Source organism: Uloborus diversus, chromosome 10, assembly GCF_026930045.1.
Source record: "Uloborus diversus isolate 005 chromosome 10, Udiv.v.3.1, whole genome shotgun sequence".
Taxonomy (NCBI): domain Eukaryota; kingdom Metazoa; phylum Arthropoda; class Arachnida; order Araneae; family Uloboridae; genus Uloborus; species Uloborus diversus.
Window position 1 is genome coordinate 8,523,048 of NC_072740.1, and position 25,682 is coordinate 8,548,729.

Genomic DNA, 25,682 nt, shown 5'->3' on the forward strand with positions numbered 1-25,682 from the left:
AAATAAATGTAGTTTTGCATCATCTTTTTTAACGACAGAAGAAAATTGAAGACCGAAAAAAATTACTTCCAAAAATACCTGCAATACTGCTTTTTAATTATTTGTAAATCAGCTGTTTTTCCCGTTTCTGTTCGGTTTAAAAATTTTGTCAACCGAAAAGACGAACAAATGAAGAAAAAGACCTAAATTAGCTGTTCCCAACATATGTATTTATTTCTCTGGCCATACATTTAGGGGAGAGAGGACACCTTAAAATTGGGGTATCTTTGAGCATTGCAAATAGTTTTTAAAAAATCTAATGTAGATTTAACAGCGCATTAGTATTGATTCACAAACAAAGAAACAAAGTTTTATGATTTTACATGTACAATATTGTTTGAGCAAGGTTTGTCTTTTTTTTTTTCTTTGATCCAAATATCATAAAATAAAGTCGTAAGGTTTTGGTGGATGAGCTTCTGTTCCTGTAATTCTCAATGAACGTGTTGAATAATTTCAAAGCCTTTATCGGCAATGGCTGGGCAATCCATAAAAACTCTACAAGTCGCTACGTGGCTCCGTCTACATTTTGAGAATGACAAACTTAAACGGTCGAACGATCTGAAAAGACTAAAAAGACCTTCACATGAGCAAAAGTAAACTGTTCTAGGGTAGACCTATCAGTGAATGAGCACCCCCTCCTCTAAAAAAAAAAACTCTCAGATGAATTGGCGAACTTCCTTCTACGCATTTCCACAAAAAACGACTAAAAAATGCTGTGTTTGTCTACTGGTTGGGGTGTTTGTTTATTCACTGGGTTGCACCTTCTTTTGAATTTCAACCCCCCCCCCCAAAAAAACCCTGATGCAGAAAAATAAAGTTCTCCCAAATTTTTAAAAATAATTACACATATCATCTAAAGTGTTTTTACGCTCATATGGCAGATGCTACAATTTTTAACGATGCTATGAATTTTTGAAAATGAAATTACGCTTAGGTGTTCATTTACTTATCTACCCCACTATATTATTTAATGCGCGTACAATTGAATTAAGTCATTAAAGCAGATGTTATTCTAATTGCTTTGAAATAATTTAATCATCTTTGACATTGCGTATTTTTTCACGGAAATTATAACTCACGCAGAACTGAGCTTTTGATTTTGTTTCGTTCAGAAAGTTTAGTCAAATGTTCTATAGTTTTCATACATGTTATAAAGAAATTTATTCGTTATTCGTTATTAAATTTCGTCTGGTGCAATTTTTTGCTGTCTTTCCAATGAACTTTTAAAACGATATGGTGATTCGTTCGTACCGGAAAGAGTAATTTCAAGGTTCTAGAACAAAATTCAAACAGAACGCTTTGGAACTTCTTTTATCCTTTTGGTGAAGATCCAATTTGAATTTGGTGAGGATCCAAAGGAAGTGGATTTGTGTAAATAAAACTCATCCTCTGCTTCATTTATATTGATTACTGACAAAGGGAATTTAAAAATAGAAAAATATCGCACTTTTGCATTACTTTTCATTAATAGGCAGAAAGTATTTAAAAACCGAAAATAACTTACTTTTACTGCGTAGACATTTCCTTCAACTTTGTGCTTAGCCAGCAGCACTCTTCCAAAACTACCTTTACCAATAACTTTCAGGAACTCGAAATCTGTTGGTTTGACACTAAGAAAGAAAAGCAAGTTAAAAACTAATAAGAAACCTGAAAATGATGCATGCATTTAACTGCTCTTAAAAGATGAAGAAATAAGTGGAAGATTTCACTGAAAATTTCATAAATATGTTCACTTACTGTAAGCTGCTTATGAAGCTCAAAATTTTCCTCAAAGAATGAGCTCTATTATCAACTCAGATTTTGAATGTGAGTTTCATGAATTTCCTACCGTTACGTCAGAGATCTGTAGCAAATTCATTGAGACAAACTTCATTTTTTGGTCTGACATTCTGTTAAAGCACGAAATATGATATTGCTTACCGTCGGTGTGTGATTTAGCAATGTCCGTGTAAATAAGTAGTTAAATATGCGCATAACTTCATTAAAAGTTAACGCTTTTTTTTAAAAGGCAAACTACGTGCAATAAGCTTTGAAATACTAATTTCATTTTTATGACATTTGCGCGCGCGTATTTTTTTAAGAATATAATAGCGTGCTCAGACCGATGAAAAAAAATGAATGGAGCTTCAATTTCGTTTCTTCTAGAAACAATCATACCAAATGCTCTTTACCTAGCGTAGTTTTTTCACGGCTTTTCTTACAGATTTCCAAAGCAATACGGTAATTCCATCGCACAGAAAATACCAAACGACCTCCTTCATTGAAAATCTATCCATAATTGCGTTTAATGGCTTAGACCATATGTTTCAAAAAAATTTTATGGCTTTCATTTACATTCTAATTCTGAAGATTAAAAATCTATGCATACGTCTGTTTCAAAATAAACTAACTCCTAACTAATCTAACAAATGATCACCAGAGATTTTCAAAGGTACGTTAGGGAAATTTTAATTCTTGCTATTACATACGAGGCACAAAGATACATTCTCACAATTAAGATTCACAAGAAACTAATATGAAATCCATCTCTGTTTTCTAGTTTAGAATTGGAAAACATTTCAATTGATATTGCACTTCAGTTGTAAAATTTTTACTTTCTGTCCAAAGAAGAATCCACTCCTTAAGGGAGGAAACCAGTTTAGGAGGCCAAAACTTTAGTGACAGGAAAGAAATAATCAGTATTTCTTTAAACTTCTTTAAACTAGTTCATCTTTTGTAGTACACCTTTTAATTCTTTTGAAGTTATTTCCACCAGAATTAGTTTAGTTAGACGTTGTTGTCCATGAGCGGTCGCCATTAGAGCTTGTTGCTGATGGGCATTACCGAAGCCACAATTTTTGTCTGCAATCATTACACAATTTTTCTTTCTCGTAAAGAACATATTTCCTAAGAATATAAACCTAATTGTGATCAAAAAAGCTGAAAATTGCACCTTTTTGAGGCGTTTGATTGCAATGTTATGTTTTTTTTTAAAATTAACATTTCTTGCATTATTATAATTTTTTTTTGTATTAATAACATCATTAAAGAGTTAAGTTCATATAGAGTATAATTGAATAAAGAATATTCACACAAAGCTTCCAAACGATCGGTCAGTAACTCTTTAACTAGAATGCCCACCAGCCGAAAAAAAGTTGTTTCAAAAAACACGTTTGAAAAAAAAAACGTTTTTGAATCTCCACAGTCACTAAGTGCGCATAGCATCCATCAGAACTAATCGGAATTTGTCCACATATTCTTGAATAGTTTAACTATTTTTGACATAAAAAAGTGGATTTTTTTGACTCGTCTAAACTGGTTTCCCCCCTTAACTACTAGAAAACGCTTTAATGGTGCATACATGATAAACACAGTAATAATGAGGTACACACGTTTTTATCCTTAACAACAAAAGAATCAGATTTTAAAAAGTACAAAATAGTGAAGAATGGAATTATATTCAATGAACAGAAAATAACCTGCAAGATTCCATCATCCAAGCTTAGGGAGCTGCTAGAAAATAAACGAACGAAAACGTGAAAAAGGCCTGAATGGCAAGTCAGTGAGGTTTCTGTTTAACCTGGAAGGAAGTGAGCGTATAGTGGGAATGAGTAGTTTTTCAGATAAGGCTAGTTTTACGACTTCTCAAATGAGTCAAATCTTCAGTTGGCGATAGTGATATACACCTTTTTTTTTTCTTCGCCAAAAATTATGCAACTTGGCTTGCAATAAAAAAATAGGTGTAGCAAAAGTCGAAGAATAAAAATATTTTTTATTTTCCTTTTTAGCCTGTATTCTCTTGCATAAATAAAATAAAAACGTGACAGCAAGGCACAATTTTGGAAAAATACCAAATACAAAAAAAGAAACAAATATAAAAAATATAAATGAATTGAAAAAATTTTTAAAAGTGAAATCAGCTCAGACGAACTAAAAAATGCGTGGAGTTATGTTTGAGCTGAGGTTAAGTCCATTTTGAATGAACACCAATGAGCAAAACTCATTGAATGTACTCATAATTAGGTTAATGCAAGTAAATTCATTGCAATGAATTTACTTACATTAACCTAAATGTAACTTAGATTATTGGGAAATATAAACTTTTTTCGAAGGTATAAATTTCCTCTCGAGTTCTAAAAGAAAACTGCGCGGAAACAATGAATTTTGTTGAACGTAATTTAATAAATTTGGTGAACTTGCAAACAATATCACGCAAACGCTCCCCTGAGCTTTCGGCGGAGTATTTCGAATCGCTACACGACTAATTATTTCACATTGCGCCAGCACATTTGAATTTTTAAAGTAATTATAGTTACTTCTTTTTTTCTTTCGGTCCAAGATCCAACTGCTTTTCTTCAGTTTTTTCACCATCTTTCACTTCTTCCTGAAAATGAACAAGAATGAGCTGAATGATAAATGTAAATAAATTAATAACACTGACAAATTGGAGAAAACGAAGTATTTATAAATAGAAGGCCTGTGAGGAAAAGTGTCCAGCAATATTTTTTGTGAAAGCTAGATAGATATGAATCAAGTGCGCTAGCATCATCCTGACCTTGAACCTTTATGAACATGCGTGAATTTTTTTTCCTTCTATCCTTCAATAGCGTCAGTCGCTGCCAAACAGAGTGGGACTAAGTATTTGTTGCTTTTATCGGATTTTTTAATTTCAAGAAAAATGATGGAACGATTGAAGAAACGCTACTGCATCGAGTTTTGCCAGATACTGGGAAACAATTATTCGAAAGATGCAGACGGCTTTCAGTTACAATTACTCAACACATTTTTTGCACATGATTTCGACGTTTAGGGCGAAACATTAGACTTCTGAAAATCAATAGGTTTTTTACTCTCCTGATATGGCTCCTTAGGACTTCTGGCTGTTCCCCGAACTCATTAGGCGATTGAAAGGTCGGTGTTTAAAAGTTGGTCGTCATTTTACTTAAAATTAAAATATCCGACGAAGATCGTACTACATCTTACTTTAGCGAAACTCTGTTCGACAGCGACTAACGCTATTGACAAATGGAAAAAAAATTACACGTGCACAAAGAGATTAAAAGTTGACTTTTAAAAGGCGGCGGCTTTTTTTGAAGGGCGCTTTTTTCATATCCAGCACGTTTTCATACAAGAAAATAAGGTCAGATACTTTTCTAACAACTCTTGCAGTTCTTAAATTTCATTTTGGATTTTTCAATGCATTGCAGCGTAGACGAGGGGAGGGGGATGAACTAAACACACCCGTTTCTCAAACGTGATTTGAAAAAAAAAAAAAAAAAATACTACGTAAGCCTTTTTACAAAACTACATTCCACTTATGTCAACCCTTAACTGGAGTTTTTTTTTTTTTTTCGTAACGTTGAGGTGGAAAGTATAACCAACATTATGTTTCTTGTCCACTCCACAAAATTTGAAAATCAAAATTGAAAAATAACGATTTTGTTTTTTTTTTATTTACATGAATAGAACTGAAAGAGTATCATAAATCAGGGCTTCGCAACGGGTATGCCGCGGCACACTGGTGCGCCGCGACAAGGAACCCGGTGTGCCGCTGCATTTTCGTAGTTATATAAAAAGAAAGAGCCTTGATGTATTTTATTTTAAAGTTACGACCGAATAGCGTTTGTATCGTTCTGTAAGCTCTCAATTCACCTTGTCGATCTTATGCAATAAGACATACCAAGGGGAGAGGCGGGATTTGCTGCCTCACCCTGTGATGTAATTACTTTCAGTTTTTGAAAACGGATTCTAATTTCCACGAAATCAACTAATTATACAGAATTTTTCTAAATCTTTCGCTAACGGGATTATCGCCCCCTCCCTCAGGCAGGGATCGTGCCCTCCCGCCCAGAATTTTAGCCACAGCTTTAACTTTTGTTTTCCTCTTTTCCGGTTCCGATACTAATTTCATGTTATCGTAGTTTCTCAAAGCTCGGTTCAGAGACTTAGCAAACTGGAAATTAAAACCATATACTGTTTCCACCATCGTGAAGCTATGGCAAAGATCTTACCAGATGAGCTGAAGTCAACTTTGGCTGAAGTCATGAAAATCGTGAATTTTATAAAATCGAGTCCGCGTAATTCTCGCCTTTTCTCCGTATACTTTGTGAAGAACTGGGTGCAGATCACCACACCCTGCTTCTTCATAGAAAGATTCGCTGGCTTTCAAGTGGTAAGGTACTATCAATAATTTTCGAATTGAGGGACGAGGTACGACAGTTTTTGATTTTTAAAAACGAAATGCAGTACGCCAATTTGTTGCAAGACATATATTGACTGGCAAAACTAGCGTACATGGCTGACATTTTTGAACACCTTAACGAATTGAATCCGAAAATGCAAGGACAAGGAAAGAATTTGGGTTACATGTATGGGCAAGCTAAACGGGTTCAAATAAAAATTCAGCCGTGGAGAGAAGTAGATCGTGGCTCATTGGACAAGTTCAAACGGACCGTCAACATGGTATGTGAAGGAAATGGCATGGAAGAAAAGCTGCTGAATGTGGTGGTAGAGCATTTAGTCATACTTCAGGACAAGTTTAAACACTATTTCAAGAATACTGACATAGAACAGTATAACTGGAATCGCGATCCATTCTCCTCATCTGCGGGTGCATCAGTTAAAGTCCTTTCTTTGAAGGCGCGAGAAGAATTTATGGACCTCAAGAGCGACCGTACTCTTAAACTTGGGTTGAGCGCAGTGTCTCTGGACGAATTTTGGTTGCTGATTAACACTCCGTCGGGCGCAACTGATCTATTAGGCACACCTCGAACTCTTTAGTTAGCCACGCCTCCTCAATAGCTCATGGAAAAATGTATATTCATTTTCTCAAACTTATGTTACATTCGAAAATCATGAAAAACTGTTTTATTTCTTTTCTTTGGTGTTTGTAGTTGACAATTTTTTCGTAAGAAAATGTAAACATGCGTAGAAAAGATCAGTAGATCAAAGTGTGCTTCCCAGGCTCAATGCGCCCGATCGTGTTCTACAACATATTGCGCCCGACGGAGTGTTAAGAATGAGTATCCCACCATCTCTTTTCTTGCTATTGAATGTGCTGCTACCATTTTCAACTACATATCTTTTCGAACTCAGCTTCTTAGCCCCTCGCCAGGGCCGCGCCGTCCCTATGTGCAAGTTCGTGCGGCGCACGACGGCGCAGAGTCAAAAAGGCGCCAAGCTCTACCAATCAAAAATTCTCCAAATGAGTAGGAAAAATCTCCATCAAAAAAAAAAGTAATCAATAAATAAATAAAATTGAACTTTTCATTATATCTAATAGTGATGGTGAAATTATACTGCTCATTAAAACAAGCAATCCTCCTTGCTGTCTTTCTAAAAGGAAAAAACTGCCTTGTTGTGTCCAAACATGTTATTCAAAAGCGCAATCTTTTACACTGAAAACACATGATTTTAATTTATGCATACATGAGCATTTTTCTTCATGTGTGGAGCCGTGAATGCTGTTTATGTATGTCTATAATTTCAAAAGGTAGAGTATACGAAGCGCAAGAAATTTGCTATTTCCCATTTTGGTTTTTGCAGTGAATATGTTGTACTATAATTTATGCACCTCCAGAATGCTGAGTTGAATGTTTTTCGAAAATATTCTTTATTATTGAAGAGAAAAAAAAAAGTCTTAGGAAAACAAAGTGATTTTGGTACGAAAAAAATAATGATGTTAGGGAAAAACTTAAGTTTCTTTCAAAAAGAAATCTTTGAATTAAAAATTTTCAGTAGTTACAGCTAATTGTTCCAGCTACTCCTCCCTCCGTCCTATCTCTTATTTTTTCCTTATTATTTTTCTTTTTTCTAGTTCGTCTGCAAGTCAGATTGTCTTCAAAATGCTACTCCTCCGATTCTCTCCCTCTCCCGCTACCAAAAGCAATACGTAGCATCTCAAATTTCGTTTTCAAATTTTCAATTTCTCAAAATTTCCAGTTAAAGTCTTCGAATACCAAACAACATCGCTTGAAGCTACTTTCGAAAATCACCTAAAATTGCGCTTTTGGAGCTTCAATTTTGAAAGATTGCCAGCCCTAATGTTACCAAATATGGTCTTACAATCGCGTTTTTAAGACTTCAATTTCAGAAAATATTCGGGCAAGGGTCTCCGAATCGCCTTCCTTTAATATCATTAAAATTTAGGTTTTTAAAACATGGCTTACGTAAAATTTAAGTGAAATAGCCTCTGAACTTCTCCTAATATCATAGAATGTTGCTCAAGTTTTTAGGGCTTTAATTTTGAAAAAAAATCCAGGGGGCAGCTCCAAAATCTCCTTCCGTAAAAATCTTCAAAGTTGTCTAAAATTGCGTTTTTGGAAGTTCAATTTCAAAAAATTGGAGGGGAGAGGAGGAATTGATTTCTATCTGTTTTGCAAAAAAAAGAAAAAAAAATCGGGTAGAATCCCAGAGTTCTATCTCTTATTCTAACGTCATTAAATATGGCCTGTAATCGCGTTTTAAGGCTTCAACTTTTTACAAATTTCCGCGGAGCTCCTTGTACCATTTTCTCCCATAACACCACCAAAGACCGTCTAAAATTGCGTCTTTTAAAACTACGAATTTAAAAAATTTTACAAGAGAATTTTTTTTTCAATGTCTCTAAAACTATTTTCTAGTTGCGCCACTGCTTCTCTTGTCATGTTTTGACAGGCGTAACTGTTTTATTAATTATTTATCACTTAGAGATTAGATAAATACTCGCAGTGGCGTGAACTTTGTTATTTCAAACATTTTCCTTTTTCCAAAATGCATTTTTAGCATATCAGAGGAGCTGCTGAACTCTAAATAACTTCGAGACATGAAGTAAAAACGTACACCATATTCCAAGATTAAATATTCACACATTATTTTTTTAATAAATTAAATGCCAAATGTATTTTTTCCATTTTATATTTGTTTACAAAACCTCTTTCCAGGTGTTAATTATATTTTCCCCGAACAACATATAATATACATATGTTGTTCGGGGACATAAAGGCGCTCAAAAGACATTTGCACGACGGCGCCGATCAGGCTCGGCGCGACCCTGCCCCTCACACTTATAAAAAACAGCAAGAGATCACCTCTAAATAGCCTGGATCAAGAACTTCGTGTAGCTTTTTCCAGCATGGAGCCGAACATCAAACGTCTTTGCTCCTCAAGGTAGGCTCAAGTGTTTCATTAGTGTCAAACGGAAGTTAGGTGCTTGGTTTTAATTTCTTGTTTGCTTCTTTCTTGAAACATTATTTGACAAATCGTTTAACTAAACTGTGCACTTTAATCGCATGTTTGACAGAAATGCTTTGAAACATATGAAGCATAGTTTTCTGTTAAGTCTGATATAGGTAGTTTTTGTTGTTCATTATCAACCTCAATACATTCGAAATATTTCTACTTTCTAAATAAATTTTTCTACTTTCTAAATACACTACGTTAGTTATAATTGTTTTATCCATATGAAAAAAGCCCCCCCCCCCCCCGTCTTTTTACCTGTGAATGATAAAAACATTTCTATATTACCATTGCGAATTAAGTTCAGTGTGCCCCGTTGATCTAGAAATTTTTTAAGTGTGCCGCAAAGTAAAAAAGGTTGAGAAGAACTGTCATAAATGACACATACAGTGGTTGACAAAAAACTATCACTTGCAAAAATTCACATTTTAAAGAATTTCTGGAGAAATAAGAGAACAATTGTTCTGTAATTGTTGACATAAAATATATGCTTCAACTGACCTGTTTGAATAAAAAATTAATCCACCCATGCATTTGGGGGACCAGCAACAAATTGAAGGAACCCCAAAAACTTTTTGATCATCCTTCATCGTAAATAGCTGGGAATGAGCTGTAACTTTCAGCAATTAGTTTACTTGCTATATACAGTAATGGTGCAGATTTCCGTTAAAGTTTAACTTATATTCACGAAGCTATAAATATTTGTTTCAAAAATATCAATTTTGTTCCCATGTTTTTGGCCTCTTACCACAGAGTTTTCCGTCAATTTTTACCATACTTTCAGGAAATTTGACAGCATACAAAGAATCCACTATAATATTAAAATCTGTTCGCGTCTGTCTGTCTGTCTGTCTGAAGATCTATCTTCTCGAGAACCGCTCCGAATCGGGAGTCAAACGAGATACCGATCAATTCGAAATTTCCCAAAGAAAACAATAGGACCAATTTCGTAATTGTGCGACTTTAATTAGCGGAGATATTAATTAAAACGTTAATTAACATAACGTTATTCGGGAATTTTATTTCTTTCCTGTTGCCATTTTGAATTTGCGTGAGCAAGTAAAATTCAAATAATTGTTTTAAAAGAGATTTTTTTGGCTGCTGTCCAAATCTTAAAACAACGCTTCCATCTAGAATTTCATTTTAAATTAGTTTAAAATTGGTTGCTCTATTCGGATATAGCATTTATTTTATCGTCTGTCCTTTTTTTATTTTTTACATTCAACGTTCTTAACTCCTTTCAACATATGAAAGTTGTTTCTTTAGCTATGTTTATTGATTGTAGTGTAAGTTTATCATTCACCGGCCTCATATTTTGGTACATTTAGGATGTGTGACTAATTATGTTTATTTTGTTAGACTTTTTCCCGTCACATGTGTGAGTTTTCGAATTGTAATAACTCTCTTTTTCCTTCCTGTTTCTATTTTTGAAATACAGTTTGTATCGTTAAAAGAACATGTTAAATTAAGATTGTTTGGATTTCTTTAAGTGAAACAGAGTTGAACAAAAATATTGTTTTTAAGGATTTTAACTAAAGCTTAATTCGAATCTGATGACTTGGTATTAAATTAATGCTGATTGGTATTTATTAAGTCTTGGTGCTTTAGTTTCACGAAAGCAACCAAAAAGTATGTGTCATTTTATGTAAAAAGTTGATCGTAATTGTTCATACAAATGTTTCAGGTATAGTCTATCAGATTTAATTCAATTTAAAGAGAGCACAGATTATAATTGATAATGCATATATTTTCATCTTTTGTGCTAATTGAAAATACTCATAACTTGCATCATTGATAACTATGATTAACTTTAAAGAGATTTTTGCCAAAAATATGCTCTACTGGTGTTTTGCAAACCTTGCATTACGCGTATTTATTTACTCCTTAGCGCTTTAGAAACTGATGTCCGAGTAATACAAAAACATCAATTGGACATCTCTTTCATTTTTTAAGCAGCCCGTGCAACGCCGGGCACGCAGCTAGTCATTATACTAAAATTTGAAAAAAATATTTTGAAAACTTGATTAAGTATGAAATTTAAAGCAATTAATTTCTCACTGCGCATGCGCGAAAGATGAACAAGTTGTATTTTTACTAATTTATTTATTACTAGCAAACGTACCCAGCGTTGCCTCTGTCAATAATAATATTGAGAAACAATTTATACTTTCCTTTGTTTACTTTTAGCTGTGCTGCGCAGTTTCACCCGCGTTAAGACAACACTGTATTAAAAAATTATTTTAGGTGCATCACGTTGTGATTAATATATATATATATATAGTAAAAAAATACACACCCTTATCCACATTGATGTTTTCCGTTAAATAAGAAAATCGATTTTTTTTTCAATAAAAAGCAATTGAAAACCCTTGATTTATAAATTAATTAACGTTCAAATGAGCTGGGTAATAAATGCTGAAATTCTTTCCGCCCGTAGCCGGGTTCGAACCCGACAGGGTTGCTGACCGAGCGCTTTTCCTACTGAGCTATTCGGGCAACAGAAGTTAGAGCTATTGATGCAACAAAAAATCATGATTATTGATTTAGTATCTATTTATTGCTCTTACCACTCTTATTAGTCATAGCGTGATGTTACTCGTATATAGCCTTCCTCAATAAATGTATTATTCAACACAAAAAGAATTTTTCAATTTGAACAAGTAGTTCCTGAGATTAGCGCGTTCAAACAAACTCTTCAGCTGTATATTATTAGTATAAATTATTATTTTTCATAGCCGTGGGAACTTTCATTGGAAACCACTGATGAAGAATGCTCGAAAAGGTAAGCATTAAGTGTTACACAAACCGCAAGATATACAGGCAAATACATCAAATGAGTACATATGAATATTCAAGTCGAAAATACACTTAAAATAAACATCGCGATAAAAATATGACTAAAAGTCGGAAACCAGCATCATGAGTAAAAGATTGAAAATACACATTTACAACCATAATCGAAAGTAAACGGAAAAAGCTTTGTAGCACTAATTATCTCCTCTTAACCAAATATCATGTAACAGAAAGTTAATAAAAAATCATTGCTTGGAATACATAGTTAAATAACTCCCAAAACTATCGTGTTACTATTATCAACAGTCGTAAAAAATTTCAATGCTGTAAGAATATGTCGAAGCTTGAGACAGAAGGAAAAAAAAGATTTAAAGATTATCAAATGTATACTAAGAAAATAGAACAAGAAGTGTATCAAGTTTTTTCTACTACCCAGTCTCTCCCCCTTTCAAGGAGCTTAAATGCTCATTTTTTCAGCTATTTTTAACATTAAGTAAAAATGTAATTAAATATGCATTTTACTTACAGAATATAAAGCTTCTGCAAGATCTTGAACTTTATCAAGTGGTTCATCTGAAATAATACCTAAGTTCTTATCTACATTTAGAAACTCTCTCACTTCCATGCTGAAAAAGAGATGCAAAAATTCAAAATTTGGAAATTCAAAAACAAAGTTTAAGCATTTCGACTGATACGATGCATACTTTCAAATTTATTTTACAAAAAAAGTAAATGCTGCTGAAAACTAATCGGAACATAAGTTTTTTTTTTATTTCACAAATTCTCTGCATTTCTGACCGCAAGTAGCACTATATGACCAAAAGTATTGGGACACTTTCAAAAATTCACATTTTTACGCATTTCTCGAGAAATAATTGACCAATTGCTCTGCATTTTACACACATTAAAGGAGTACTCCAGCTGTGGTTTTCCCATAAAAATGAAATTTACAATTTAGGAAACCAACAAAAAATTGAGAAAACAAAAAATGGTTTTTGATTTTCTTTCTATGCAAATAGCTGGAAATAAGCTGCACATTTCAGAAATAAGTCAATGAACTATGTAGAATTTATTTTTATATTTTCGTGAAAGTAACTCTTATACCCACGGAGGTGTAAGCATTTCTTTCAAAAATACATATTTTATTTGAAGATTTTCAACTCGTAACAGGCAGAGTTTTCCGTCAAATGTTACTACACTTTCAGAATATTTGACAGCATACAAGAGAAACATAGTAACAAAATTTGAAGTTAAAATATTAAAATTTGATGAAATATGAACGATTAAAGCAATTGAATGTTTACGGCGCATCCGGGAAAGATATCAATTTTAAGCTTTCATAATGCAAAGCCCAGATAGATCCTGCAACTCGTGATAAAATTCCAGCTCGACATCGTAAAAATTTAAAAAGTTATCAGCGGTCTAATGAGTCGAATTTCAATAATTCTGGGATAGGCGACGAATCGCAAGGGGTCATTCGCAAACTGGCAACATTCCTGTTATCGTGCAGAGTGATTCATGATAAAAACGATCGTTCGTTGCCGATCCAAGAATTATTGAACTTCGGCTCATTAGATCGCTGATAACTTTTTAAATTTTTAAAATATCGAGGTGGAATTTTAGCATAAATTGCAGGATCTATCTGGGCTTTGGATTATGAAGGTTATAAATTGCTATCTTTCGCGCATGTGCAGTAAAATTTCAACTGCTTTAAACATTCATATTTTATCAAATTTTCCATATTCTAACATCAAATGTTATTATGTTTCTCTTGTATTCTGTCAAATATTCTGAAAGTTTAGTAACGTTTTACGGAAAACTGCGTGTTATGAGCAGAAAACCTTCAAATAAAATTTGTATTTTTGAAAGAAATGCTTGGATCTCCATGGGTATAAGAGATACTTTCACGAAAATAAATAAATTCAACGTAGGTCGTTGACTTATTTCTGAAATTTACAGTTGATTTACAGCTATTTGCAATGAAGGATGATCAAAAACCTTTTTGTTTTTTTCAATTTGTTGTTAGTCCCCTAAATAAGTAGTAGAATTAAGTTTTATTGGAAAATCACAGCTGGAGTATACCTTTTATGCGAAAAAAAAAATAACAGAGCAATTGGTCAATTATTTCTCGAGAAATCCGTAAAAATGTGAATTTTTGAAAATGTCCCAAAATTTTTGGTCATCTAGTTTATGTAGGATAAAACCTCCTATATCTAAAATCGTAGCGGCCAATCAGCGGAACCAATCAAACCAAGAAATTCACTCTGTTGTTTAAAAGTATGCGCTGGAAATAAAGAATTGAAGCAGCACATTGCTCACGGTAACACTCACAGTGAGAGAATTTTAATTTTCGTGTAGCAATATCCATTTTCTTGCAGAAATTGATCAGCATATTGACAAATCACGAATGGTGTTGTTGCAATTGGCGTGTGACGAAAATAGTCGGCTTAAAGAATTTGCAACGGACATTATAACGGACTAATGACAACAGGGAGAGATGAAACACTTTAACACTGTCTAATTTGCAGGGGCACTAGTAGAATTAATAATCACACAACACACCACGTGCAAGGAAAACTTCTAATTAGCAGTGTGTTGTATTTTTCTTCATAACTGTTCAAATGTGGCAACGAACAATTTCCGTCACGTCAATCGTTCCAACGCCATTTTTCAATACACTGATCAATTTGTGTACGGAAAAAGTGGGTGTTACGATTCAAACATTTGGAAATTCCCTTATTCTAGCCGTGAGTTCTCCAGTCTTTATCTCCAACGCGTACCTTCAAACAACCATGTCGGTTCGAATAGTTCAACGAACAGACTGCTGAGGCTTCACTTCACATATGGAAAAAATTTCTTTTGGAAAAGATATATATATATATATATATTAGTCCCTACAAAATAAATCCTTTTGACTATTTCATTATTTGTCCAATAAAAAGTTCTTGCAATTTTTTTTTTTTTTTTTTTAATTCTTTGACTAAGCACGTTGCGAGCCATGACAGTTTCGGCAGACCTGCTTTCTTAGGGCAGGGGGCTTTATTCATAGCAGTGGAATATTAATAATTGACGATGGTGTATGTTAACAAGAATGTTAACGAAAAATTCAAAAGTGTTTTGCTAGTTTATTATAATCCTTACAAATACATTGGCTCAAAATGGTAAGGTTGTTATGCTCCTTTGTAACTGAAACTAATAATTTTTGTTATGTAATGTGATCTGCATTCTACAGAATCTAAGGAAGATCCAGAAAATAGTCCGTTAAGTAAAGTACTAAATAGTAAAAGTAGTTAAATAGTAAAAATGATGATCAAATACAATGTAAGAAAATGAAAAATTTACTTTCATTTAAAGTACGCAACAAATTGATCTGAAAATGAACGTCATAGTTAAGCTCGAAATTCAATATTTCATTGCTAAAAGCATGATTTGAATTGAGCCACGAAAAAAGCATTTTTCTGCTTTTGGAATTTATTTTTACTTGACATTTCATTAGCTCGAGTTTTGTTAAGTCAAAGTTTCACTGTTTCAAATAGAATTTTTAACATACCTCTGCAATAGCTGTGGTTCTGTAACGAGTTTTTGCACAAAATCATTCAAGCCCTGCCGCCGATTTTTTATAAAATCAGAACTGAAATTGTTTTCCAAATAGCTTTTTTTCCTGGCAACTTCAACGAAATGTGTGGGTACTGTCTTTTGAGCTGAAATCAAGGTTTAAAAAATGTATGATAGTATTAAAATAGCTAAATGAAATAATGCAAAGACTTTTGATTGAAAATACTTACTATTTCTAATAGCTTGCTGAATTCATTGTATCTTCGAAACACAAACCATTTATTTCCTGCGGCTTCGACAACAACTTTGTAAACCTTTAAGAAACAATTGATTTGAAAATTTTAGTTACATCTTTATTTGAATGAATTTAATGAGAATTTGAAGTCAAGCTTCTGTATGAGTTAGTTTAATTATAATTTATGTTTAGAACCATTTAGTGTACAAACGATTTATTTATAGCCGTTTCACCAATCATTTCGTAAACCCGTAAGAGAAAGCCAATTTTAAAATATTGCATACACTTTAGTCTAATGAATTTTAATGAAGAAGCACAGAGAAAAAAGTTTTAAAGTATTATTTCAACTGTAACTTCTTGGTTAAGTCAGTAAGTGTAAGAGTAAAAACTGTATCTGTGAGTGATAATAGTTTTTTACCTAACAATTCTTTCTGTACTAATACGTTAACACGTTTGCTGTCAAGCATTTCTGAGGAAATATCAATCAGGCCAAGCGAGTAGTATTGGGAAAGTATTGAAAAACCGTTGCTTTGTTTCAACTGTTTCAACAAAATCCATTCAATTTTTTGATACACGTGATATTCAAGTCCATAAGTGAAACGCTCCTGAAATGACTAACAATGCAATTTTTCATATGGCATTTCGTACTATCAGTCACCGATGAAACCACCTGCCTGAACTGAAAGTTCACAGTCGGTCACCGATGACTGACGTGGGAGCTAACGTGTTAAAAATCTTCGTAAAATAGAACTTTCCAAAAAACACGCAGATGGACATCAAAGTTTAAAGTTTATTTCCGATTCTTTGAGCCGCTTTAATGCGTGAAATAGATTCCGATGCCATGCGTCAGCGTCTTGGTCAGCGTCTTAACGGAAGGCTCAAAGAATCATTCTATGTTTTCCCAAATTAGTAAAAACGTCCATCGATTGCTAAAAAAACAGATGCACATCTTTTGATGCATTAAAAGAACGCATTTCATGACTGGTAAGAACTATTTCTGCACTGTTCTGAACTATTTCTGCACAGTGTAAAAAAATACTGCCTGTTACTAAAAAATCTCTTGGAAACTGGGTTTCCATAAAGAATTCAAGTAACGACGCCTTAAGAAGGAGCTTTATGGGTACTAGAAACCTTTATGGAAGCTCAGTTTCTTAGAGATTCTAATCAAGTGTTGTTCCCTCTACCAAACATTTACGGGAGCATTTTTAGATATTGAAGTTTTCTCCAATACTCGTTCTGTAACTCAAATCATCAATGTTTAACATTCATTTCGGTCAAGTTATCGGCTGCGCAATTAAGTTTCTCTGTAAAGAGAAAAAAAAGGAGGTAGATATCCAATGCTGTATGGCTCGTGTTATTTCAGAAAATAAACGAGCTGATGTGTGCATCACATGACTTCCTTTTACACCAATTTAATGCTATTTCCCTATTATTGCAATTTTAATGGGATTCTCTCTCTAACTCTTTAAATATCACTAGCAATGGCCACATTGAAAGCAGATTTAAAAAAAAAAAAAAAAATCGCCAAATTTTTCGCCAAGTTGGCGACAAAACTTGGCAACCAAAAGACTGGCGATATATCGCCAAGTGACCGCCAAATTATAACACCACTTGAGTTTGCATCGAAATTAACAATGATTTCCCCCCAAAAAGGTGCAAAAGACCCCTTTAGAAACACCCGAATGCAACCAAAATAGGAGGTGCACAACTAGACCCCACTACGAGTCTATGTACCAAATTTCAACTTTCTAGGACATACCATTTTTGAGTTATGCGAGATACATACGCACATACACACATACGCACATACATACAGACGTCACGAGAAAAGTCGTTGTAATTACCTCGGTGATGGTCAAAATGGATATTTCGCGTGTCTATACATTCTTAGGCACTTTTCCGCATGTGGTCGAATCGAAAAAAAAACTCAACATTCATTTGGGGGTGAGCAAAATGGAAATTAAGGGCGATTTTTGAGTGAAAATTTTTTCGCGAATACAATACTTCCTTTTTTGTAAAAGGAAGTAAAAATTAAACTCCTTAAAAGCTTTCAAATGCATTCTACCACCAATGGATCAATATTTTCAAAATATGTTATTTTTCAATTACTGGCAAGATGAATTTGGGAAGCAGTCTTCATTTATTAGTCCTTTTACTCTGGGAATATTAGTGTCATAATTTTATACAGTAATTTTACATCAAGAATAACTTGTTTTACTTAATGCTTTACAGTACTTGCAACTACAGATGAATTAACCAAAGGTAAATTTTTCCGTTTGGGTCTAAATTAATATGGGTTAACCTACATTTTAAAGGACAGTAGTAAGCAAATCTTTTGCCTATCAGGAAGTAGCAATGTAGAGTTTTAGACAAAACCAGGTATCGTTTGTTTTTTTCCCTACTGAATTTTATTAGGTCTTTTATACATAAATACTCTAAGACCCCATAAGATTTGAGTTTGTATCTATAAACATTGGATTAATAAGTTTACAGATATAATGACCAAAAAATTTATCCCATATAGCTGGATTGTTTGTAGTACATTGATATAATTTTAACTGTCATGAAAGGTATGATTCTAATAGCATTTCACTATTACTTGGAACTACATAAAATTTTAAGACTAAGATGACAGAGGGGTGGGGGGGTAACAGAGAGGGGGATGACAACTCTAGCTTTAGACCGATCATTGACTTAAATTCCAACACATGCATATGAAGACGAATACACATTTTACTTGCGATAGTTGAAGATAAACCTTATTTACTCCATCTTGGTTTTGTGTTTATCGGAACAGATTGAAAAACATCAAAACCAAAATACCTACAGTTAAAATCCTTCATTAAAATAAACCATTTTTTTTCTTTAAAACAGAAAATACGATACAAATGGAAAGTTTTAGTCTTACGGTGAATTTCTTGTTCTTTTCAACAGTTTCAGAATTGATGACGCTTACAGTTGGTGAAGCAGCTCCCTTGGTTTCGAGGGGTGGACTTGCTTCGACTGGATTCATCTTTTTAAGATATCCAGCTAAAAAAAAAAAGGTTAATTCCTTTCCATTTTAATCAAGTTAAATAATCACATAAAAAATGATCTTTGTGCTGCAATATGTTTCAAGTGAAAAACATAAATAACGCACAAATTCTCAAGAAAAGAATCTTGAATCTTTTTTCTTGAAAATTCGTGCTTTATTTACGTAGGGTTTTCCCTTTAATCAAGTTAAATACTAGTTTACAAAAACTTCTACTCTGCCAGTCCTGTTCTTTCACAAAGTTTTGGAGAATAACTGTAAACAGAAGCTATGCTGTCTTCATTGTACATATTTTACCTTCAACTCCTCAGTAATCAAGAAAATTTATCATCCATTGCTATAAACTCTCTAATCAGCGAATCATACGTCACGGAAAGTGCACGTAGAGCAGTCGCAAAGTTATTTCTGTAGCGCATTTACAGTCCCTTTACTTCAACGAGGTGAACTAATTTTGCTTAAATGTAATCAACGTTTGTTCGAAATATTTTTATTCGACTTTCTTTTTTGAGCATCACATTAAAATGTTCGTACATCCAATGGAACATAAACAAGCAGGCACGTAGCTAGAACTTTGTTAAGGGGGGGGGGGGGTCCAAGGTTGCACGAACTTCAAAAGAGGAGGCATGCTAAAGCAGAATTAGTAGGTGATAGTTACACAAGATAAGATAAATCCAATTAAAACTGATTATTAAAATATGAACAACAAGTGAATATTTATCAGAGCTTTTGAAGAAAATAATGAAAAACAAATAACAAAACTTGCTGTTTTGACAGCAATTTTTAAAATACAACTTTTTTTTTAAATACGCACTCTTGCTTTTTTTTTTAAAAAAACTTCCTACATATAAAAAAAATTTAAAAAAAATGAATTTTCAAACGTAATGCATTAAAATATGATCTAAGTTTTGCGGGGGAGGTTATGACTGAAATTTTTAATGCGTTAAGTTGCTCAGCATACTAAAATTACACTTTAGTTCTTTGAACTGGGACTTGTGGTCAATGGCTATGCGCTTTTTTTTTGTCAGATTTTTAATCTGTACATAAGTAAAACAGTTTATTAGTGTTTTTTTTTTCTTTTGAAAATAGAAACATAACAAGAAATAAATGTTCTATCCAAAGTATATGTTCAGAATATAAATAAAAAAGCCTATTTTATGCAAAATGGAACAAGACTTCCGAGCATTTAAAGTGTTTTTAATTGGTATGAAGGGTTAGTCAAACAATACTTGGCAATCAATGCCCTCTTTTAATCCGCATAATATATTCCGTATTTACATCCAAGTGATTTATTTTCATGAGGTTATTTTCAAGACAGTGTTTCGAAATGTTTACAAACATCAAAATGCTGAAACGTTTTTTAAGCAAGAAAAGCGTTTACTTCCCGTATGTAAACATTGATTTTCTATCTGCTGACCAATCTCTTTCTCCACTGTCTAAGGTTCTCAGTTCATTTCTACCAAATGTACCTTTTTAAGTGTTAAAGCAACTTTTGAAAACAAAATATGATTTAGATGAAAAAACAAGTTCTATAAAAACTATACAGTAAAACTTGTGAAGTTGACCACCCTTGTAAATTGACCAGCTGTCTAACTTGACCGCTTTTTTCACGCACGGAATTAGTCCTTTTATCATATAAATCAACCTCTGTAAGTTGACCACCTGTTTAAGTTGACCACTAAAGTAGTGCACCGCAAGTTGTCAACTTGCACAGGTTTCACTGTATCAAATTCACTCTCACACATTGTTTGGCTCCATGTTTCAGTTTCAATATTCTTGTTTTTTAAGCCTGTATACTTTTAATTCAAGAATGTTTTTCCAATACGTAAGTAGACAGAAACAGGAGAAAAATATATAAATGAATTACAACAAATAATTCGCTCAAAAGAAAATTATAAACTTGAATAAGAGAAGTAAGAACGCCTATAGGTACAATACTTTACAAAGAATCATAATTTTAGTCAAATATCTATCACCAATTATCGAAAAAAAAAATCTGGAACTAAATAAAATAAAACTTTTCATCCACAATATTTTACGCCAAAAGAACTTGCTTTTAAACTTTAATCGTTGCAACAAAAATGAATAATACACTCGCAAACAAAATTACAGACTAAAGTATTGCAAAAGTTTAATCTTAGCAGTGTAGTTTTACTTCGTTAAAATAAGGATAAAGAATTGAAAAATGGACATAACTGCAGTAGAGCTAAAAAATTAAACAGTTAATTTACGTTTCAAAATAACTAACTTCAGTACTTCATCGTTACTTGAAACCTGAGCAAAAGTAGTAACTTCACAGGTAAAACATCCTGAATTACAGTAACGTTTTACTCGAATAAATCCATTTAAAGCCATAGCAACAATTTTGACGTTAGTGATCATTACTTGACTTTAGTTTCCAAAATTAATGACGAACAATAAATATATGAATCAATAATGAAAATTCTTATACGTGAAATTCAAAACTTTGGGTTTCTCCCAATACGTTCTTTTGGCAGTAAAATAAAATAAGAAAAGAAAAAAACTAATGAATAGAGTGTTAAAGATTACTTCAAAGTATAAAATGCAACTTAATACAAAAATAAATAAATAAATAAATAAATAAAATAAATAAATAGCATGCTGTTTGTTTCAATACAAAGGTCATTTTCCGTTAGTCTCCTTTTTTTTTTAAAATTAATTGTTCAATGAAAACATTTTATTGTCTGATTTTAAATCCAAGCTGATTTGAAGTTTGTAAAAGCACATTCATGAAATACTCTCCCTTAATCGAAAATCAAAGAATTTTGAAATTTTTGGGTTTTATCTCGTACAGAACGCCAATTGTTCACGATTATAGTCTTCAGAGATGTTGAAAACACCAAATGCGAAATTGCTACCTCAGTTAAAAGGTTCCAAAAAGCAATAAAAGCTGTGTTGAAGGATCAATTGCTTATGAAGGGGAAAAAAGAAGTGGTTGACATTCGAAAATAAAAGAGCGGAATCCTAGATCTATTCTAAGCAGTGTCCAACACCAGAGCATCTACTAGAGGTATTTTAAATAATTTAAAGCTAAATTTGAGCTTGTAAAAGAGTGTCACACGAATTCAACCTAGTACCTTCCCCGAAACTTCGAATGAATATTTTTGTTCTTCTGTTTTAGTGTTCGTTAAAGTAGCGCTATTTATAATAAAAAGTTTGAATTTCCCTCGTAGACGTTATTGTAATTTTTTTTTTTTTTTGAACAGCACAAAATAAAGTTGTTCAAATCAAAGAATTGAAGTGCGAGAAGAGGAAATCTTCTTTCTAGCGGAGATATCTTTAGAGAAAAAAAATTGTGCGTTTGCATCGGAATATTTCCTTAAAAGTTATTGGACAAACTAGCAGATACAATTATTCTCCTCAAAACACTTTTAAAATTTTTATTTTCAATATTTGATTTCTTTTTGACTTTGTTTGTAGTGATAGTTTTACGATACATTTAGCCCTTCGTTCTTGCTCTATTTTTCTTTTTACTTATACGCTAAAAGCAGGGTAAACACGAAATAAAATCTGTTTGCAAATGCCTTGTCGGTGCACAGAATTTCAATAATCACCTTAAAAAATGGGATAACCGGTTGTAAAAGTTTTTTTTAATATTCATAACATTTCATTCTTATTTAACTAAAATGTGGCTTGAATTTTTTTTTCTGTCATATTTTTTTGAAAAAGTTATGAAGAAACATTTTGACGGCGAATCAGAAATTTTCCTCTACTTCATAAAGAATATTCAAGTTCTAAAAACGATACTAAGTATCTCTAAGAAATTTCAATCAAAATTTTCTAAAAGGAAATAAATACTTAATAGATATTTTTTTAATTGAAATTATAAAAGTTAGTCAATTTCTTTCCTTAAATGAAGAAAAAAACAGGGAAAAAAATGGGTCAGAAACTTAGCTTCTCCCATTTAATAGAACAAACATTTCAACTAGCAGTCAAAAATTGCCTTGCCTTTCATTATGCGCTAATATAAGTTGTAGCAAAGATAAAAGTATTATATTCCAATTTATTTAAATATAATTAAAGCTATTTAAAACTAAAACAATATTTTAGTTAAAAAGTTTTTACCTTATTAAGTAGCTATGTTGGAGTTCTTTCTACATCTTCAGAAAATGGAACAAAAACTAAGTTCCTATTCTCTAAATATTTCAAATAGTTTTTATTTTAATTTTTTGAAATTTTTTTCCTCTTTTGGAAATTAAAAAGCTGATTTTTTTAAGCATAAATTGATGTAGAAGATATTTGCACTTCAAAGGCTTCGAAGTTATTTACATTTTGAACGTGCTATGTAGCATACTATTTATTAGAGATTTAAACATACCTGTTTCGGTTTGGATTTAGATTAGACTGAATAATATTTCAACTGATGGAATTCCAAGCATGCAAAAACATTTTTTGCTAGTAATGCGATCTATGCGATGCGTGGAAGGAACAATTATAAACACTTTACGTCAAAAGCTGATAAAGGTACTTAGGAGGCGGATCATGATGCTAGAGGATCAAAGTTTACTTAAGATTTGTTACCGCGATAAAAAAAATGATTTCTGGCTATTTACCAAGATAAAAAAACCCATTCTATACCAATACATTTGAAGAGAAGTCTGAGAGAAGATTATGTAAATCAGAATGTTTTGTTGTTTACGGCTGGTTTTCAAATCGAATTGTTGAGAAATTTACTGAGGGTCTAGTACTGCTGTGATGATCGATTTAACGAACCTCTAATTGACGAATACTCCCAATTTTACGAACAGCTTACCCCAGTTCCAAAATGTCTTATTGATACAATGCTGTTCTAATTTATGAGCACTTTTCATGACCCCTAACTGTTCGTAAAATCGAGCGCCATCTGTAATAGCGTCTAATAAATATCAAAGCTTCCAATTCCCTAAGGAAGACAATTATTTAGGATATAAATTGGGAGTTTTCATTGACCTTAGCTTCAGTCAACATCTAATCCCCACATACAGGAAATAAAAAGGGTTAGATGAAAGTTAAGGAATATATGACTAAGAGATTTTGGAGGGGCTCATTCAGGGGTGCCTCGATGGGAGGTCACCGCCAACTCCCAAAAATTTCTTTATTCGGCAAATGTTGTCTGACGACTTGGCAAAATTTGGAGCGGCAAAATTATCATTGGGTAAAATTTGGAGTTCTATTTGGCAAAATTACATCATTCGGTGAAATGTGGTGTACCATTCGGCACATTTCGGAGTTCAATTCGGCAAAATTATTATCATTTGGCGAAATTTGTAATTCCATATTGGGAATTTCTACCCTTTAAAAAATTCGACTTCGGAGAGCCACTGGGCTCAAGCTAGAGCGCTCAACTAGGAGCAAACAGAATGGATGGACAAGTTCCGAATGTTATTGTCCTTGATTTAAGCGTTAGGGACAGTTCCAAAATCAAATCAGTTTTAAGCGAACGCATCAATTCATAGAAATTTGCCACGATAAAAGTTTTCCGAAATAAAAATTACATAAATTTGATATGGATTCGAAGAAACCGTAACTTTTGTGGAGTAAGAGCTGAAAATGTCTACGATAAACCAATGCGCTTCATAATCCTCGAAAGTATCCTTCTTCAGCCATAAGAGAAATTTAAGGAATGTCAAATCGTCTTAGATGAGACATTTAACAAAAGATTAATATAGATATAATTACAATAACGTCATATGTAATATGATTTCACCACATTTTTCATGAAAAAACTCAATTCAACCTCCTGTTGTTTCTACAAGATATAAAAGCAAATGTGTCAAAAAGATAGTTTAAACGTCCACTTTGGAAAAAAAGCAGGCAGCAAATGATTAACTCTCCATCAACTATGTGCTGATTGAGTTGATAAAGTTAGTTTTAATAATTTTAGGTTCAAAAATCTTCACATTGTGGAATCCTTGCAGAATTTTTGTGGTCTTAATGGTGAAAGTATATTAGTAAAATGTATTACCGAATTTAATGGCTCTTTCTACTGCAAAACCAGACATGCCAAACATCTGCTTCTAGTGCAATTTCTTCACCTACGAGTTTGAAATCCTTTCGTCCCTCCACACAATGTTCAGAAAACTAAGCTTTTGATCACAGAAATATACCTAAAGTCACAGAACCACATGTCTCAGAACAATACAACCACACGTCACCACAAATTACAGAAATATGCCTAATTTTAGAATCGAGATTTCAGGAACACCTGGAGCTTAATTTTGATTGGTATTACAACAGATTTGTATGAAAATGATAGAACTACGTCGTGTTAAATCATGAATAAAATGAAAAAAAAAAGCACAAATCGTCTTAAAAATACAAAAACTATCGATTTTAAGGCTATAGTGAAGTCTCTTCAATAGTGCAGAAACGCTCTATTTTCAGTAAAGTTGAAGTAAACGACAAGCGATATTTGATCACAACTTCGCTGCTGAAGTGGTAAATCTTTTGTGCAGACGAAGAGACTTCATAATCACCTTTAATTGGCGACTTTCTATAATTCTTTAACAATTTTTATTTGAAGTTGATTAATTCATTTCAATCATAGCAAAACGTGTTTAAGAAAATGATATTGGTAGAGGTAAATTTAACACTCTCTCACACTTCGATTCATGATAAATTCACTAGAAAAAACTTTGGAAAATACAGCAATTTAGAAGAAGATACAACATAATAGGTGTTATATACACGTTTCATTATGGTAACAAAAATTTTAAGCAATATTAAAACTGTAGGAAAGAGTTACAAATATTCTCGATTTAAGAGATGTAAACAAAACTTCTGAAAAAAAAAACTTGTATGATTTACACTAGCCTGCAATGGATGTGTTTCTTAAGT

The 25,682-nt window shown here is 32.8% G+C and overlaps 1 protein-coding gene across 1 annotated transcript in view; it reads right to left on the bottom strand.

Moving 5' to 3' along the window:
• The window catches only part of LOC129231598 (serine/threonine-protein kinase Sgk2-like), a 76,279-nt gene that overhangs the window by 30,280 nt on the left and 20,317 nt on the right, over nucleotides 1–25,682 (bottom strand). Inside the window, 7 exon segments of the mRNA XM_054865957.1 lie at nucleotides 1,544–1,649; nucleotides 4,335–4,402; nucleotides 12,554–12,653; nucleotides 15,578–15,678; nucleotides 15,681–15,728; nucleotides 15,813–15,896; nucleotides 18,726–18,847. Coding sequence (XP_054721932.1) covers nucleotides 1,544–1,649; nucleotides 4,335–4,402; nucleotides 12,554–12,653; nucleotides 15,578–15,678; nucleotides 15,681–15,728; nucleotides 15,813–15,896; nucleotides 18,726–18,847 — 629 coding nt within the window.